Consider the following 17,054-nt stretch of genomic DNA (forward strand, 5'->3'; position numbering starts at 1 on the left):
TATAGGGAAATAAAGACAATGGATTTCATGAAATATCTATGGATAACCACGAAAGATATCGAGTTATTATATTTCATTTAATATCTTGAATGTTTTTATATTTCGTATGTCATGTACTTTTAGCAATAATTTATTTTTAGTTGATTGAAACTTAAATTTGTACTAAATAATTATTAATATGTTTCCTTTTTTTTAGTTTTTTTATCCACCGACTTTAAAAGCAGGAGATTCTTAATTCGGCTGTATTTTTTATGTTTGTTACCTTATAACCGTCAGTTTCTATCTAGATAGATACTCTTTACTGTTTCCTCCAAAAGATTACAATAGTAAATTTATTATAAATACAAACAATTACAAGAAATAATCACAATGAGAAAACAATGGGCGACCTTATTGCTAAAAGCGATCTTTTCCAGGCAACCTTTAGATGGAGAGGAGTAATTATAAACAATTTGATCGGCGGCACATTGAAAATTCTATTATTTCTAAATATGAAGAGGTGATACTCGTATATGTAATAATATATATATCCCTACTTATTATTATATATATACACACATACATATCCATACACACATACAAATTGGTCTTACAGAAATGTTATCAAAAACGGTTCACAATTGAAGGCGATTTCTTCTGTGGAACACAAGCTTTACTTGTTATCATTTTATTAAGATATTGATTTATAACTTGATGTATAATCTGATTTACAAGCAGGAAATTATATTTATTTAATTGAAAAAACAATAAAAAATTACTACTGTGCTTATAAAATACTTATTATTACTAACGAACGAATGAACGCTCAGGTTATGGAAAGTTGAGGTATTTCCAAGAGACTACAGCAGAAGATTTATCAAAAAGGGTACTATGCAATTTAGAATGGCAAAAGATTACTGCCTACGTGATAGAAAATGGTAACCGTCGCCTATAGACAGCCGCCTATGAACTATGAACAGTACTATGGACATAGTAGAGTATACTGTGTTGCCTATGATACCCTTCGGGTGTTGACAATCCTGAGGACTAATTGCACACTGTAATTTCACTGCCATATCCACCCTTCAAAACGAAACAGCTATGCAATCACAATTGCTTTACGGCAGAGACACAAATGAGACAGAGGTATACAAGCAAAAGGGGTAAAGAAGTTTCTTCAGGATTGGCAATGTGGGCATAATGCCTCTGATGTTGCAGGTTTTGATCATCAGGTGGGCCATATACGAGTACTTGTTTGCCACCTCAGTGGTATAAATGAAAACAATACTATTATAGACTAGCTGTATCCCGCGGTTTCGCCTCTGGTCATTTTGTGATAATGAATTAATAATAATAATGAATAACCTTCTTAGCCTATAAAGAATTTTTGAAATATATCAGATCCAAATACTTACAGGGAATGGCAAACAAACTTTTGCACTTTATTATAGATTATTGTAATATTATTATACTATTCATATATCATAGGTATATAAATAAATATATGTATATTTAGTTAAATTATTTGTTAGAAATGACCAGATAAGTTCCGCACAAAATTGTAATACAGTAGGTACTTACAATTTCAAATAAATGTAGATTTTTTAAATAACTAACAAAAGTTATCTAAACAAGCTCTTAAATTTATTGAATAAGTTTAGGCACAATTCAATCTAAAATTAATTAAATTGAAATAAAGTTTGAATAAAGTAATCCATTTTCTGAAATGTCACAAATACAAATCAACGTAACTTCAAACGAAGTCTTCAAATGTAAATTGAAATATTTTTATATTTTATAAGAATTAGTAATCCAAAGTCGGGAATATTCTAGAATAAATACTAAATCAAAGACTTTTCCATTTCTGAAGTCAGGATAGCGGATTTATACTCGTATTTATTTCTTGACCGTGATATTCTCTGTCGCTGTGTGACAGCGAGAGCGATAGTGGGCCGTCCCTTTCTTTCCCGTAGATGTCATAAGATGTCATAACTTAATGGTAAAATTAAGGGAACTTAATGGTCGAGGGATGGGCATCAGCGTCCCTCCTTAAACATGACCAACAGGCTAACTGCGGTTGCCAACCAGCTTGTTAAGCATGGCAAATACTGGCAAAACCCCCCAATGGTAATCTGTCTATGAGGGAGGCACAACTATATATTCGCTATAACTAACTTACATTGTTTTATATGCAAACAAATCTATCCATGATCCCTTTAATACTCTTAATTTATGAATGATGAGTATGAAATTTTCTAGAACTCGTAAAGCATGATGCTTCTAAGTAAAAGTTTTAATGAATTAACTGCAAAAGTACTGATAAATACGACGAAAATGCTTCTAAAAATAGCTTCTTCTGTAACAAATGAAGATCGTATTTTTAATGGATTAAGATGGTGTGATGCACTTGCATACGCTAATGACGTCACTCACTACTTCCCACAATGGTCCTGGCCAATGGGAGATAGTGGCTGGATACCATACATTTTAATACGGTTGTAACCGCCGCCGTTGGGCGCAACTAGTAAACCATAACAGGTGTGATTACCATTTTATTGTTTTATTTGACCAATATCGACAGGATTAAGATATTATCGCATTCCACGTACAGAATCAATAAACAAAATATCATATTTTATATGTCACTTTACAACAATTTTATTGTAATAATTATGCTAGTTTTATTAGGAACTGTGATTATTAGCCGTGTGGTCCCAGCATAGAATAGGCCACTCCTTCCTTTTCCATGGGTGTCGAAAGACTCGACTAAGGGAGGACGAGAGATGGGCAACAGCGTCATTCTTAAAATATCTCTAAAGCCCTGACTGCGATTGCCAATTCGCCTGCCAAACGTGGCTACTACTGGCAAAACCCCAAGGGGAGGCTTATGTTCAGCAGTGGACAGTTAAAGACTGATATGATGATGATGATATTATATTAGCCGTTTACCTAGACCATAAATTAAATGTGCCAGCTTAGTATGTGCGGAGCACGTTTTCATCAATACCCGAGGGAGACTCTGTACAAAAGTCGATTGCTTGGGTACCTCTGTCCCATTCGTGTTTCTACCGTGAAGCAATTGTGTTTGCATGGCTGTGTTTCGGTTTTAAGGGTGGAATTTGGCGTGAATTTACAGGGTACAGAGGAATAACATCTGAGTCCTCAGGAATGGCAACGCATGGGCGGTATCATGGGCGAAACAGTATACTCTGTTATGTCCATGGTACTGCTCATATCTGTAGGCGACGGTTACCACTTTCCATCAGGTGGGCCGTCAGCTTGTTTGCCATTCTAAGTTGTATAAAAAAAACCGCTTATATTTCAGAAAATTCATTCTTAAACGATGTTAATCCTAAAAAAAATTTACAAAATATGCTTGTTCTTGTTGTTAAATAGTATATTATTATTTATTAATTATATTAATTTTAAGTAAAATGCCGTTTGTTTTCAATTTACTTTTTTAAATAAGAAACTACATTTACCAATATATGTAAAAAAGTTCATTTTGATCATATTCTACCTAGGAAAAGGTGTGAGAAAGTTTAACAAATAAAAAAGGTTAATTTTAAACAGAAACTAATTACGAATTCCCATTTCTTTAGGCTCGATTCACTGGCTTATTTATATTTTACTCAATATCGCTTATTTTGTTTAAGTCCACGTCACTAATAAGTTGTTTAGAATTATTTTGTTTAATTCCGCTATCGTTAGTATGAATCCGATCACCCACATGTGATACTGAGATTGATATACATATATACTAATAGTATTCTTAGAGCTCAGTGGCGCCCCCGTCTCCTAGGGCGGTTTAACCGCACCTAGCAGATTTTGTTTACGATTGTAATGTCATTGTTAAGTATTGATGTTATTGGTTGTTTTTCTTTAATTAATGAGTGTTATTGTATTTTTTTTTTTACGACCTTACCTATTAATTATGATTCATCTCAGATAGAGATATCATCAGTTGAAACACGTATCAAAACATAAGTGTAGGCTAATTCATACTAATGGTAGTGGAATTAAACAAAATGATTCTAATCAATTGACCAGTAGCAGTAGCTTACTTCTGATTAATGTGTAAGGGCAATAGATCAGACAGTCAGTAAGCTAGTCAGTCGAGTATTTTTAAAGATATTAGGTATATTGATTATTTTAATTAAAGCTTATTAACTTATCAATTAATTACTATAATTTAATTGATAAATTACTTTTATTTTAGAATGAACACTCGATACCTATTCGTTGTATATTAAAAATGATTTCGTTTAAAACTATATAATGTTCCAAGCGAAAATTTTTCCACAATTCCCATAAATTTCACTTTATTTGTATTACTTTCAAGACTATAATTTTTTTCTCGATTATAAAGTATTATTTAGAGAGCTCCTCTTAGCTACTCGCAGCTAGGCTTTGGTGCTGTTTTAAGGGGGACGCTGCTACCCATCGCTCGACCATTAAATCCTTTTAGTTACCTCTTTACATGGACTTTATCTAAAGACAATATTATATATATACAAAATTTTTTTAACCAGTTGAATTGATTGCCAATTGTTAAAATTCGTTGAAAAGCTGAAAAGAAAACTGGAAAAATTTAAAAACTTCATTTTTCCTTTACCCATACAATGAATTTTAACTGAACGTCTGTCAGGTCAACTAGTTAACATAAAGCTATTAATGTACTTTTCAGAAACCTATCTCACAAAGTTTTACATTATCTTGCACAGCTTAAGCATAGCCTAGGTAGACATATTTTCATTTCTACCTTGTATAGATACTGGCAAACTTGTATTTTTTAACTCTTTTCACTGTGCATGTCTATCTATATTTGTTGTTTTTTGTATGTTGTAAGTAATGAAATTTAAATGTAAGTAGTAAATTACTTATCTATCTATCTATCAAACAAATTGAAAATATCTTACATATTTAAAAAAAATTATATGAAAAATATCTACTGCGCAAAATTAATTACCTACAGTTTTGTCCAGGTTATTTAGCATGTTGTTTACCGTATCTAAACATATATTATATAAGATTATAGTGAGATCTACGCCATACAAGATATTGTAAAAATACTGATATTAAATATGCGTCAATAATTCCATAAATTAACAGATTTATTCAGATATAATCCTAATATCTTTGATATAAACTTGACAGTGTAATAAGCTTCTTAAAGTAATTAGATATAATATAATTTTGTTCATATTACAAGAGAGAGATGTAATAACATATTGACCTACGGTAATGATATGCATGGTATTCATACAGAGAAGAAGAGCCGACTGGAGACTGCTATTAATGTACTTTTCAGAAACCTATCTCACAAAGTTTTACATTATCTTGCACAGCTTAAGCATAGCCTAGGTAGATATATTTTCATTTCTACCTTGTATAGATACTGGCAAACTTCGATTTTTTATCTCTTTTCACTGTGCATGTCTATCTATATTTGTTGTTTTTTGTATGTTGTAAGTAATGAAATTTAAATGTAAGTAGTAAATTACTTATCTATCTATCTATCAAACAAATTGAAAATTGTTTCATATTTAAAAAAATTATATGAAAAATATCTACTGGCAAAATTAATTACCTACAGTTTTTGTTATTTAGCATTTGTGTATCTAAACATATATTATATAATAATAATTAATCAATATTAAAATACTGATATTAAAACAAATTCAATTAACTGATATTAGCAATACTTTGATATTTACTGGGTATTGGATATAATGATTTTTTTCATGTTATGTAATAACCAATCTAATTTGACATTTATAAATATCTCATTTTTAGCTTTATATTACAATTTGAAATCAATGATTTTGGACAAGTATATTATAAATTAAAAATATTGTTTTTAAAATCTTTCTTGTCACTTTTGTTTTTATATTACAAAAGTGGCAAACTAGCATACAGCTCGCCTGATTGTAAATGGTCGCTGTAGCTTATGAATGCCTACAATACCAGGCGTGTCACGTCCGCGTTGCTGACCCTGAAGAAACCTTAGTATACCCTTTTTGAAGAACTCCCTACTGTCATCTCTAAGTGAGTAAGTGTAATCTCTAAGGAAAACCTCAACAGGGAGCTCAGTCTACAGCCTGAGCGTATTTAAGGTTCTTAAGAGATTAAACATAATAATGAATGAAAATGAACATACAATATAATATAATATTGACGTTATGGTACACGAAACGGCAGGCAAACATTTGAACATACAAAACATTATTCTTTTTATATTTAATAATGAAAAAATTATAAAAAATAAATAAACATATAGCCAATTTTATGAAATATCGATAAGTACATGAGATTATCTACAGACATGATTGTTAGATATAATATGAGATACTGATATCAGTGATCAGAGCACGAGATGTCATTCATGTATCATTGTCAAGAACACAGCCGCAAAATAACTTTGTGTTAAATAAAAATTGAATATTTACTAAAATTATGACGTGTGTAATTTTAATAAGTGATAATCAGTTGTAAAAAGATTAGTGTTGGTACCAATGCGGACAACAAACCCATTTATTGCACCAATAAACTTAGATATATGATAAGATGAAATTATAAAAAGTAGACTCATAGAATATTTCGTGATCATTTGCTAAAACATATTTTACAATGTGGTCACGACTTGCTTTATTCTTCGGTATAGTGGTGTGCAGTTTGTCCTCACCAACTGGGAGAAATAGACCCATATTCCCCTTAGAGGAAACAGTAAGTATTTATTGCAAGTATCTTACATTATAGTTAATTTTTTATAATAAGTTAAATAATATGGGGCGCATTAAAATGGTTTAAAGCGGTACTAGTTACAAATGCTATATTTAAAGTATCTTAATTGACAAAGGATGAGGTCATGGTTCAATAGTGAATTTATTTTATATTTTTCATTTCATGCTGGCCACTTTGGATATAAACCGCACTGGCTGGAAATTACAATTTAAAAAGAATTTCTTTGAAATTCTGCAAATAAATTTCTACGTTTAAAAACATTTGTGCTCTGTTGGCCCTGCCTAATGGGAAACCAAAGTCAATGACTCAGTTATAATTAATTTAAACCTGTACCCAGTAGAAGTACGCCATCAAATGAATTAGCAGCCGCTGCCTTCAACGTTTAACAAACTAATGCAATAAAAGTGGCCAACAGAAAACAACGATGAATAAATTGTAAACACTTTAAACCACTACCACCAAGCGGCAGCGTATTGCAGTAATTGTTCTTTAAAATCTCATTGTTCGACGCTTCTTTTTCAAGAGATATCTGTTGCGATTAAATATAAATTTTTTTGATAAACATTTAAGTGGATAGTCAGTGATTTGATATCACTTTTACTACAATAATACGCGATCGCAAACTTTACAGATAACCGAAAACTAAATCACTCAAAATTAATATGTTTTGCTATTTACCGATCGTATTAGAAATAGCACTTGCTTATTACAAAGATGAAATAGGTATACGTCTTAAAAATAAATGATTTGAAGATCGAAAACAATGCAGCTGTCTTTGCTTCACAGCAAAACAAAGAATTATTTTGTACCATTTTTGTATATTCTGCTATCAATGAAGATTGACTACATCAATCTCCGACTGGCATTCTATCCACGCAAGTCCTCGTAGTCAAAAGCATTTGTCAATTATAACTGTTATAGTCAACGTAGCGCTTGACATGTGCACCTTTTGCTAGACTCCAACGAAGCAGGGGACGATCCTATGCTGACATCTTTTTTGTTAAGTATAAATACAAAGACAAATAAATGATCATTAGTTTATCATTGCGTATAATATATATTTACAGTAGTTTGTTTCAATAGAACTTAATAAAAATGTAAACAAGAAATAATTGCCCCAACCAAAAAAAAACATATAGTAAAACAAATAAGAAATCCATTATTAATTGATTTTTTATTTGTAAAAATTACAATTATTTGTAATTTGTGTTTCTATGAGGATTTCAACAAAACATGGCTAACTTTTCATTAAATTCTATTGAAATTTACAATTTGAAAAGCCAATTTCATAGATAAAGATTTAATACTAAATTATCAAAGAGTATAACTTTGAAATTGCAGTTAGACTGCAATATTCATACATCTAGATAACTATAGAGCGGCACTTCATACATGGAAATCGGTTTCCGGTACTTATCATTTGGTCTCTCTTCAGAGCATCGTCAATTTACCCGATGCGATGTACATTCGTCGAGCACGTTTTCAATTTAGTCGCTTAGTGATTTCTATCTACAAAAAGAATGCTTATATAAGTGTAATGAAATAAGTAAAGCTTGTACTATGAATACTGGGCAACCAACAGATATACTTAAATAATTACTTTTTTTAAATACATATTAAATATAGAAAATATCCAGACCATTACAATACACTCATGAATAAATAAATAAATAATTAATATATATATTGTACCGGGATCGAACTTCGACTATTGGCAGGTAAAACGATATGTTAAGCTGCTAGGTCGTCATAATAGATAAATATTAAAATCATAAATAAAAAAATGTTTAGATACTTATTAGGAGGAAGTCAAGCCTTAGGTTTAGGTATAGAAAGACCATTACTTGGTGGGTGATGTAATGTTTTCCACGAGATTCCATTGCTACCAATTTCTCGAAAGAAGAAATTGGTAGCAATGGAACCGTTGCACTTTATTATTGTTAACTTCTTACACGCTTAAAGAGCATATTACTTAATACAGTTTTGGGGCATTCGCATGCTTGACTGTGTATTAGATTTTAACCTCTTGTTATTGTAAAATACAAATAATAGGTGAAAAACTTTACAATTCGCAAACACAAATTGATGAATAGGAATCATAAATAAATGAATTATAAATCGATTGATTTTTTTATAACTTGGCACATAAAATATATTCATATTATTATTAGCTACAGATTCTACGAATAATAAACTATGAATAAATAAATAATATTAGACCTGTATTTTCATTGTTAGTTCCGTGGCAGCTCAAATTAATATAACCTATGTATAACAGTTGCGGTTTCGAGATTCCACCAATTTAATTCACCCCGATATATTAAATGCAAGCAATATTTAATTATACACTTACTCGCATTCTACCAATACATATGTACATTGTAATGATTTGCATATTTATATAGACTAGTATATAAAATTATATTAATTTTTTATGCAACTGAGAAAGACAAACAAGCTGACGACCAATCTAAATACAAAGTGGTAACGGTCGCTTATAATCATGAACCTCACCACAGGTGTCGCAAAATACTCTGAGATAGATTATGGAAGAAAAGTTTTACGTACGGACAAACGCAGTATAGGAAGACTCCCTACTAGATGGAGTGACGACTTCATGTGCATTGTAGGGAGTCAGTGGATGCAGGTCGCTAAATACTGTTCCTTGTCTATGGGGGAGATCTATGGTCAACAGTGGACAGATAATAGCTAAGGTGATGATGATAATGGTGATATGCCTCCATGCTCTGTAATTTCACTGATGATAGTAAAATTTTATGCAAGATTTGGAAGGTAGGATCTGGATCCCACCTTCCAATTTACAGGTAATCTATCGTTTGTACTTAACGCTAAAACATTAATTATGGAGATGAAGAAATTAAACTATATGTTGTAATGTTCTAGATAAAATGGATTCGTTACGAAGGATACGCAGGGGAATCTCACAATGTGGAGACACATGATGGCTACATACTGGAGTTACATAGGATACCGTATGGACAATTCCAAACCACATCTACGTCTAAAAGACCAGTGGTTTTCATGATGCACGGACTCATGGCGGCTTCGAACTGCTACATTCTTCTTGGTCCACAAAAAAGCTTAGGTGAGTAACATACCCATAAATTCCTAAAACTATCTTTATTAACAATATAAATGTGAAAGTAAATTTTTTTATTTCTTAGCCATAAGAAATAATTAATAGTCATAAAATTTAGTATATTAATATTACATAGAATGGCGAAAAACATTGGCTACTATATATCTTGGTCAGTCAACATATTATCTCAGCTACAGGGACGAAGTCATGTGTAAAAGCTAGTTACGTAATAAGGATGATTTAACTTTCATAAAAAATTACAAAATAGTAATTTAATTAATTAACTTATAAAAATACATTAAGCTTATCAGACGTTTTTCATAAGCCAACAAGTTAGATTAAGATTAATTGGCATATTTATGAGGCCAATATGTGTCTAATTATAAAAGTGTTGTCACCTATCGGAGTGATTAAATGTATTAATGATTATTAATTAAAAGATAACAATTTAGGATTACCAATTAATTCAATAAATCTACCAACAGCATTCAACTTCGCCGATGCCGGTTTTGACGTATGGCTGGGTAATGCTCGTGGTAATAAATTATCACGTCGTCACGTAAAACTTAACCCAGACAGTTCAAAGGACAAACGACAATTCTTTGACTTGAGTTTCGAAGAAATTGGCATGTACGATGTTGCTCAAATGATTGACTACGTTCTCGAGTATACTGACAGTGAACAACTCCATTATATTGGCCACTCGCAGGGAGGAACAGCATTTCTAGTATTAACCTCAATGTTGCCAGAGTACAATGCGAAATTTGCCTCAGTAAATCTATTGGCTGGTGTGGGGTATCAGAACTATTTCCCAAACACAGCACTCCGAACATTGGCGAGATTCACTAACACAATTTATGTAAGTAATTGTTTTATCATATTAGCCATTATCTATCCACTGCTGAACATAGTCTTCCCTCATAGACTGTCAAAAAGAAGGAAAGTCTCGAGTCACCTGCATTTACTGACTCTATTGAAGAAATTGTTTATACGATATAAAATAAAATTAAAAATATTTAAGCCTCTGTGAAATAACAAACAATAAAAGAAAGTTTATTGACAGATACAACAATCGTAAACTAGCTGACTGTTCAACTTATAAAAACTATCTACTAATAATCCGTAATTTTTGTCTATAGAAATAAAAGGACCATCTTTATATGAGACATTCTTGAAATTTCTAATGTATTGACATTTCTAAAGACAGAAATGTTAGGTGTAACTCTGTACTACGTGTATCTGTACTCTGTTATAATTTGTTGGCGTATCTTACTCTTCCATTTAAATGATAGTAATTAAACTTAATAAAATTAAATTAATATTTAATAACTAAAATTATTCCAGACTTCAGCAGTCGCTGCTGGCTTCGTAGAAGTAGCAATACCGAGTCTACCAAATATAACACGACCTGATTCTGATGATGACCCTGAGCAGGAACTATTATATGATTTGATGTCTATTACAGAAATGATGGTAAGTATTTTGTGTTAAATATTTTTTTACTATTAACTATTTATTTATTTATTTTGATTCATTTAAAATATGTAACAGATATGCATAAATTTTTATTTAACAATCTACTAGTAAGTTGAATAGCTTTATGAACATACTGGATCTCCTGTTGCTCACTTTATTTTACATAGGTGTGCGTATCGTCAAAGTAACTTTGTTTACTATATTATGTTACGTATTATATGGGATGGAGAAGGATATAGGCAAGACTTTTATACAGATTAATAAACATATCCCAGTCACACAAACAAAGCCGCGGGTAAAAGCTAACAAGTAATAAATTCCAAATTCATAGTACAATTTTTATAAGTACATATATTAATACAAATTTCATCAACGATTATTATTTTATTACACATTCTTATAGAAAACAGTTCATGAAAAAATTGATATAAAAAAGAAAATGCTCAAATTTTGATAATAGTAAATTGAGATGTTTTATTTTTTAAATAATATATATTTTAATGATGTTTTAAGTGATTATACTAACCATCAAATATAAAGTTTAATTAAACAAAACGAACAGATCAATAAATTGTATCTTAATGGACGACTCCCCATAAATAGCACCCATTCCGAACTTGATGATTTAGGATTCATAGAAACAATAGAATTTGTATTTGAAATGTATTCTTCCTTGACTGGTGTTAAAGTTTGAAATCGTTATCTCTTTGTTAGTCGACTTGGGTCTTTGCTGTAAAAGATTATCTCAACAAAATTTATACTATGCTTAATATTATCTCCTAGTTTGGAATATCACTAAGAATTCCGTCACAGATAGGTTATCAATAAACACAAGCAATCTGGCAGAGCTGTAAATACGCCATTAGTAGGTAAACCTATACGCCATAGTTCGAAGTATAAAATATGGAATTGTTAATTTTTTTTTTTTTGTATTTACGCACATATTAAAGTGGAACTAACGATTTCAGCAATAGTTATCGTTATCTGTTGGTTTTAATACCGAACATTAACAATTAGGTGGTATTCTTTATCAACTATGTAATCATAAAAGAAACTATTCCGGGTTAGATTTGGCGTGATTAATTTGTGATTATATTACATACTACATACGATTATGATAATCAACTAAAAGTAATAAATATTACACACACGTCAATTGTTTAGTAAAAATTTTAATAAAACAACATTGTTATCTACGATACTAATTGCTATACTTTATTGCAATATTTTGTAGTTTGCTGTCATAATTGAAAGATGTCACGCGATGCATATCTGCAGTTTAGTTACATTGTAACTAAACTAAATAAATCATTGCTATATGCCCATTTCACTTCCACTTCCTAATTCCTTAAATTCCAATATCTAATTAGTGTAAATTTAATCGAAAGTGATTGACTTCGCATTTTATGTCGTTATTATGGAATCTGAAAACCTCAATTGTGATTTCTGTTTAGTTTCGGCGTACTTTTTTGTTTTCGAGTATTCAGAAAACATGTTGACCACAGAAAGTATTTAAAAATTCCTTCTGTATTTCGGGAACCTGCACTTTTTGAAAACTCGGAGTTGAAAGCACAATTGAAAGATCCACAGAAATTGGACAAGGATTATATAATACTTACAATTCAGACTTGACTACCAGTTAATATAACACTTATTCTTGGAATCAATCATCAGAGATCTCGTAAACCTTAAGTATAAAAAATGTATGCATAGATTTAATATTCTAAAAAAAAGATCAATTTACAAAAAATGCTGAATGTAGGATAGAAACAAATAATGTATGGAACAACTCTGCGTTCATTTCCAATAATAAATTTTTGAATTATCAAAAAAACTGGTTACTATTGCAATATTACCTATATATAAAAAAACTTTACTATCCTTTCACTATGCAAGTGTAATGAAATAACAATAAATAAAAAAAGCATTGATTCATTTCTTATTTAAGACCGATGCTCTTGTCAGTGGAGTTCTTACCACTTACTACGATTTTCGGCGGATTCCTATAACTCTTGATGTCACGACATTGACATTTTCCTTATAATATTATAAATAAATACTACATAAAATATTTTAAATTTTACAGAGAGATGATACTATAGAAGACCAAGACTATACCAATATGTTTGGAGGAGCTGCTCTAAAACAAATCGCACACTTCGGCCAAAACATAAGGGACAAAACATTCAGGCGATGGAACTACGGTGCAATACGGAACAGACAAATATACGGTTCATCGACTCCCCCGGCATACGATTTAAGTCTGATAACAGCTAATGTAACAATGCATTACACAGTTAGTGATATTTTACTTGACGAAAGAGATGTATTGGCTATGGTTAACGATATGCCAAATGCAAGAGCAAGAAAAGTACCCAGAGAGGATTTTTCACATTTAGCATTTGTGTCTGCTGCTGATTCTAAAGAATTATTAACGGATTACATACTCGAGGCGACGCTAAGAATAGAAAATTTGTAAGTATTTATTTGATATAATTGTTATTATAATAATTACTAGCGATCCGCCCGGCTTCACTCGGGTAGATAGATAGATGAATTAGTATTCCAATTAGTGTGAATAGGCAAATTTTTGATACTTTGTTTAACATTATTGTAATTTTTGTAGTGACCTCTAACTTTTTGAAAAATATAGCCTGTTTATTTGCTAATAATGTAGTTCTATAAGTAAAAGAATTTTTAAAATCAGTTCGAGTTGCTTTTAAATTTTCCATTTATAATATTAGCATAGATAATTCTTACTCATTATTATAAATGTAAAAGTGAATTTGTTTGTTTATTTGTTGCCTCGAAACATTTTAACAACTCAACCAATTATCACAAAATTTATTCCTACACAGTAAAATATCGATTACTCGAACATCGATTATCCAATTATCCGAGACATTAAGATCATAGTAAGTTTGATCTTTGTCGATATCACTGATGGACATATACAATACAATATCCCTTCGCTATCAGACCATAACATTGATTATTACATGTACCTTAATTTGTAAATATAGTAGTACTTCTCATTTTAAATTATATAATTATCAAATCATATCACTTTGCTATGATTAAAAATTTACAACTGATTTTAGATTCGCCGTTCCATCTAGATTTGTTTGATCTAAATCTGAATTGATTTTAAAATATCGATATGTCGATGGTTGTTAAAAAAGCATTATCTCTTTATAGCAACGATACAACAACGATCGTGTGAGACTGGATATATATGTCATTACCATCGTGATCCCATTTCTATCCCATTGCTGGGGGCTGGTCTCTCCAATTATTATCTAATGAGAATAGCCAATATGGCTATTTTATTGGCTATTCTCAACCATGTCTACCCAACATGATGGAGAGTTTAATTTTAAGTTTTTTTTTGTGTTGCAAGAGTTTTTTGGGTCTTATAATATTCCAAAAATTAAAATGGTATCATATGAAACGACAAATGATCATCATATATATACATATACTTGGATTTTAGGAAATGGATACAAGTATCATCTGTTGATTACGAAAAAACTCACGTCAATCATTTCTATGCATAAACATAGAACCTGGGAATACATCTCGGCATCGAATTAAAAATGATATCACTTATTCTCACTCTCAAAAATCATCACTGTTAAAAATGAGAAACTTAATAGTGAATCACATGGGTTACACCTTCCTACATTCATTTAAATCTGTATTATTTATTTACTTTCAGGAGAGCAAGCGATTCATCTGCAAAATAGTTGTAAAAATCACCATTCAAAGCAACCATAGATAATTAACATCCAAAGAAAACGATTCATGGTCATCATCATCACCATCATTCCAACCATACATTGTCCAGTCGATAATAAATGGCTGAAAGACAATTATTTATGCCTAATTTCAGAGAAAATAATGATAAGGATGAAGACATCGACACAAATCCGAATAGACCAGACTCCGGTAGTGTTATAGCGTTGAGTTTAATTTTTAAAATGTACCTGTCTATTTATTCATTGTGGATAATAGTAAATTGACAGATGACCAACAAACCGCTTGGTGGAAGGAAATCACAATTTTTGCATGGATACAAACTTTTGTGTTTATTGGCATTAAGTGTATTAAATTGTAAAGTGTTTTCTTTGCAAATGAACAATGTAAATATGTAATTACTATTTTGCTATGTAATATATAAGTTATGTTATGTACTTAAATAAAAAGTATGACTGATATTATTTTACTTCAATAGTCAAGTTTATACAATAATTGAAGTTTAAAATACATTATTTTATTAGCATTAATGCATTTTATTTTATAAACTGCGACAATTATAAGGTAACCACCTGTTAAAGTAAGATAGAGTATTTGAAAAGAATATCCCCAAAATGGCCAGACATCTGTTGATAGACGTATATTAAAAAAAATTACTTAACCATTTTAGTACCTACTTTTAAACAATTTATCTATTATGCTTCAATAGATGCAGAAGTTATTTAAAAGTAGGTACCGAAACGGCTAACGATTAGTTATTTAAAAGTAGACACTATGTTAGTGTTAAAATTCCTTCAATTACTCCAACGACACTTAAAAATTTGTTTACTTTAGTTCTTCGTCTTTCAATCCTTCCTTTCTCTTTTGTAGGTCTAGATAATATATTCAGATGAATTATTTCCTACGTTCTTTTATAGTTTTAATACCATTTGCAAAATTTGTTATTTACAACCTACGAATAATAAATTATTCGAAGTTTACTGCCTTTGAATCAACATCTGAACAAGGGGTAGGGATGGGCAAAATATATCTACAAAGTATTTTATAAGATGCATAATTTTTTTTAAATAATGTAATGAAATCGGTATAATAAAAATTCAACAGTAAGTCATAATAGAAACAAAGAATTAGGTGTAGTGAATACAAAGATCCAGTTTCAGTTTATAATCTACAATACTACAATAGACTTTATTTTGAAACTATGTCTTCTAAATAATTATTAATTGAGTAAAGATACCGCTCTCTGGCATACCTTATTGGATAATAGTTTAACATGTCCTCTGGAGTACAAAGTAAGTAATAATCATTTTTAAATTATCCAAAGAATAAATTCGAAAATTTTGAAGGTCTAGGCTGAGAATCAATCGAATGCAGTTAAACATTTTTCAACTATTAACACAATTCCAAACTGAAATAACTTCACGAATCTACACTAATATTATAAAGAGGAAAGATTTGTATTTTTGTGTGTATGTTTGTAATGAATAAACTCAAAAACTACTTTGTCGATTTCAAAAATTCTCTCAACATTAGAAAGCTACATTCACCCTAAGTTACATAGGCTATATTTATTGCTTGAAAAGATTAGGGATCCTTACTAAAACTTTAGTAACGTAACTCAAGGTGTAAAAAATGCTATAAAATATCTTTCGTCGCGTGCGCTGTGGAAACTATTGGTGATGGAACAAAAGTATGTTTTACAATATTGAAGAAAATATCAATAACTACAAAAAACTTCACGATACTATATGTTCAACTATTATCGTTATGTCACAATAACCACTTTTTAAAATGTTGTAAAATTGTCCATCCGTGCGAAGCCGGGACGGGCCGCTAGTATATAAATATGCTTATGGAATAATACGTAATGATACTTTTTGTTACTTCGAAATGTATTGTGTCCCGTAGATGATCAAGCGGCTTGAGATAAGTTATAAGTATTAGATATTTATTTTAAATTATATTAATTTTCTTAAACGTCTTGTGTTAAAATGTGTAC

The 17,054-nt window shown here is 30.6% G+C and overlaps 2 protein-coding genes across 4 annotated transcripts in view; one reads left to right on the forward strand and one right to left on the reverse strand.

Moving 5' to 3' along the window:
• LOC113518375 (syndecan) overlaps positions 1-17,054 on the reverse strand; it is a 362,685-nt gene that overhangs the window by 167,538 nt on the left and 178,093 nt on the right. The gene's annotated exons all lie outside the window — the stretch shown is intronic.
• LOC113518374 (lipase 3-like) lies at positions 6,548-15,581 on the forward strand. Of its 2 annotated transcripts, none has more exons than XM_026903264.3 (6): positions 6,548-6,705; positions 9,628-9,829; positions 10,309-10,682; positions 11,168-11,296; positions 13,386-13,774; positions 15,018-15,581. In XM_026903264.3, exons 1-6 carry the CDS (start codon positions 6,610-6,612, stop codon positions 15,043-15,045), a joined length of 1,218 nt encoding a protein of 405 aa, XP_026759065.1. In that variant the 5' UTR covers positions 6,548-6,609; the 3' UTR covers positions 15,046-15,581. The 2 variants fall into 2 exon arrangements, with proteins under 2 accessions (XP_026759065.1, XP_026759064.1); XM_026903263.3 differs by having other exon boundaries at positions 15,192-15,581.

The sequence above is a fragment of the Galleria mellonella genome, unplaced genomic scaffold (assembly GCF_026898425.1).
Source record: "Galleria mellonella isolate WM207_F2 unplaced genomic scaffold, CSIRO_AGI_GalMel_v1 utg171, whole genome shotgun sequence".
NCBI classification, from domain to species: domain Eukaryota; kingdom Metazoa; phylum Arthropoda; class Insecta; order Lepidoptera; family Pyralidae; genus Galleria; species Galleria mellonella.

Coding starts and splice junctions, on each gene's coding strand:
- LOC113518374 (XM_026903263.3), top strand. CDS start 6,610: ATGTGGTCACGACTTGCTTTATTCTTCGGTATAGTGGTGTGCAGTTTG. Junction 6,706..9,627: donor TATTCCCCTTAGAGGAAACA/GTAAGTATTTAT, acceptor GTAATGTTCTAG/ATAAAATGGATTCGTTACGA. Junction 13,775..15,191: donor ACGCTAAGAATAGAAAATTT/GTAAGTATTTAT, acceptor GCCTAATTTCAG/AGAAAATAATGATAAGGATG.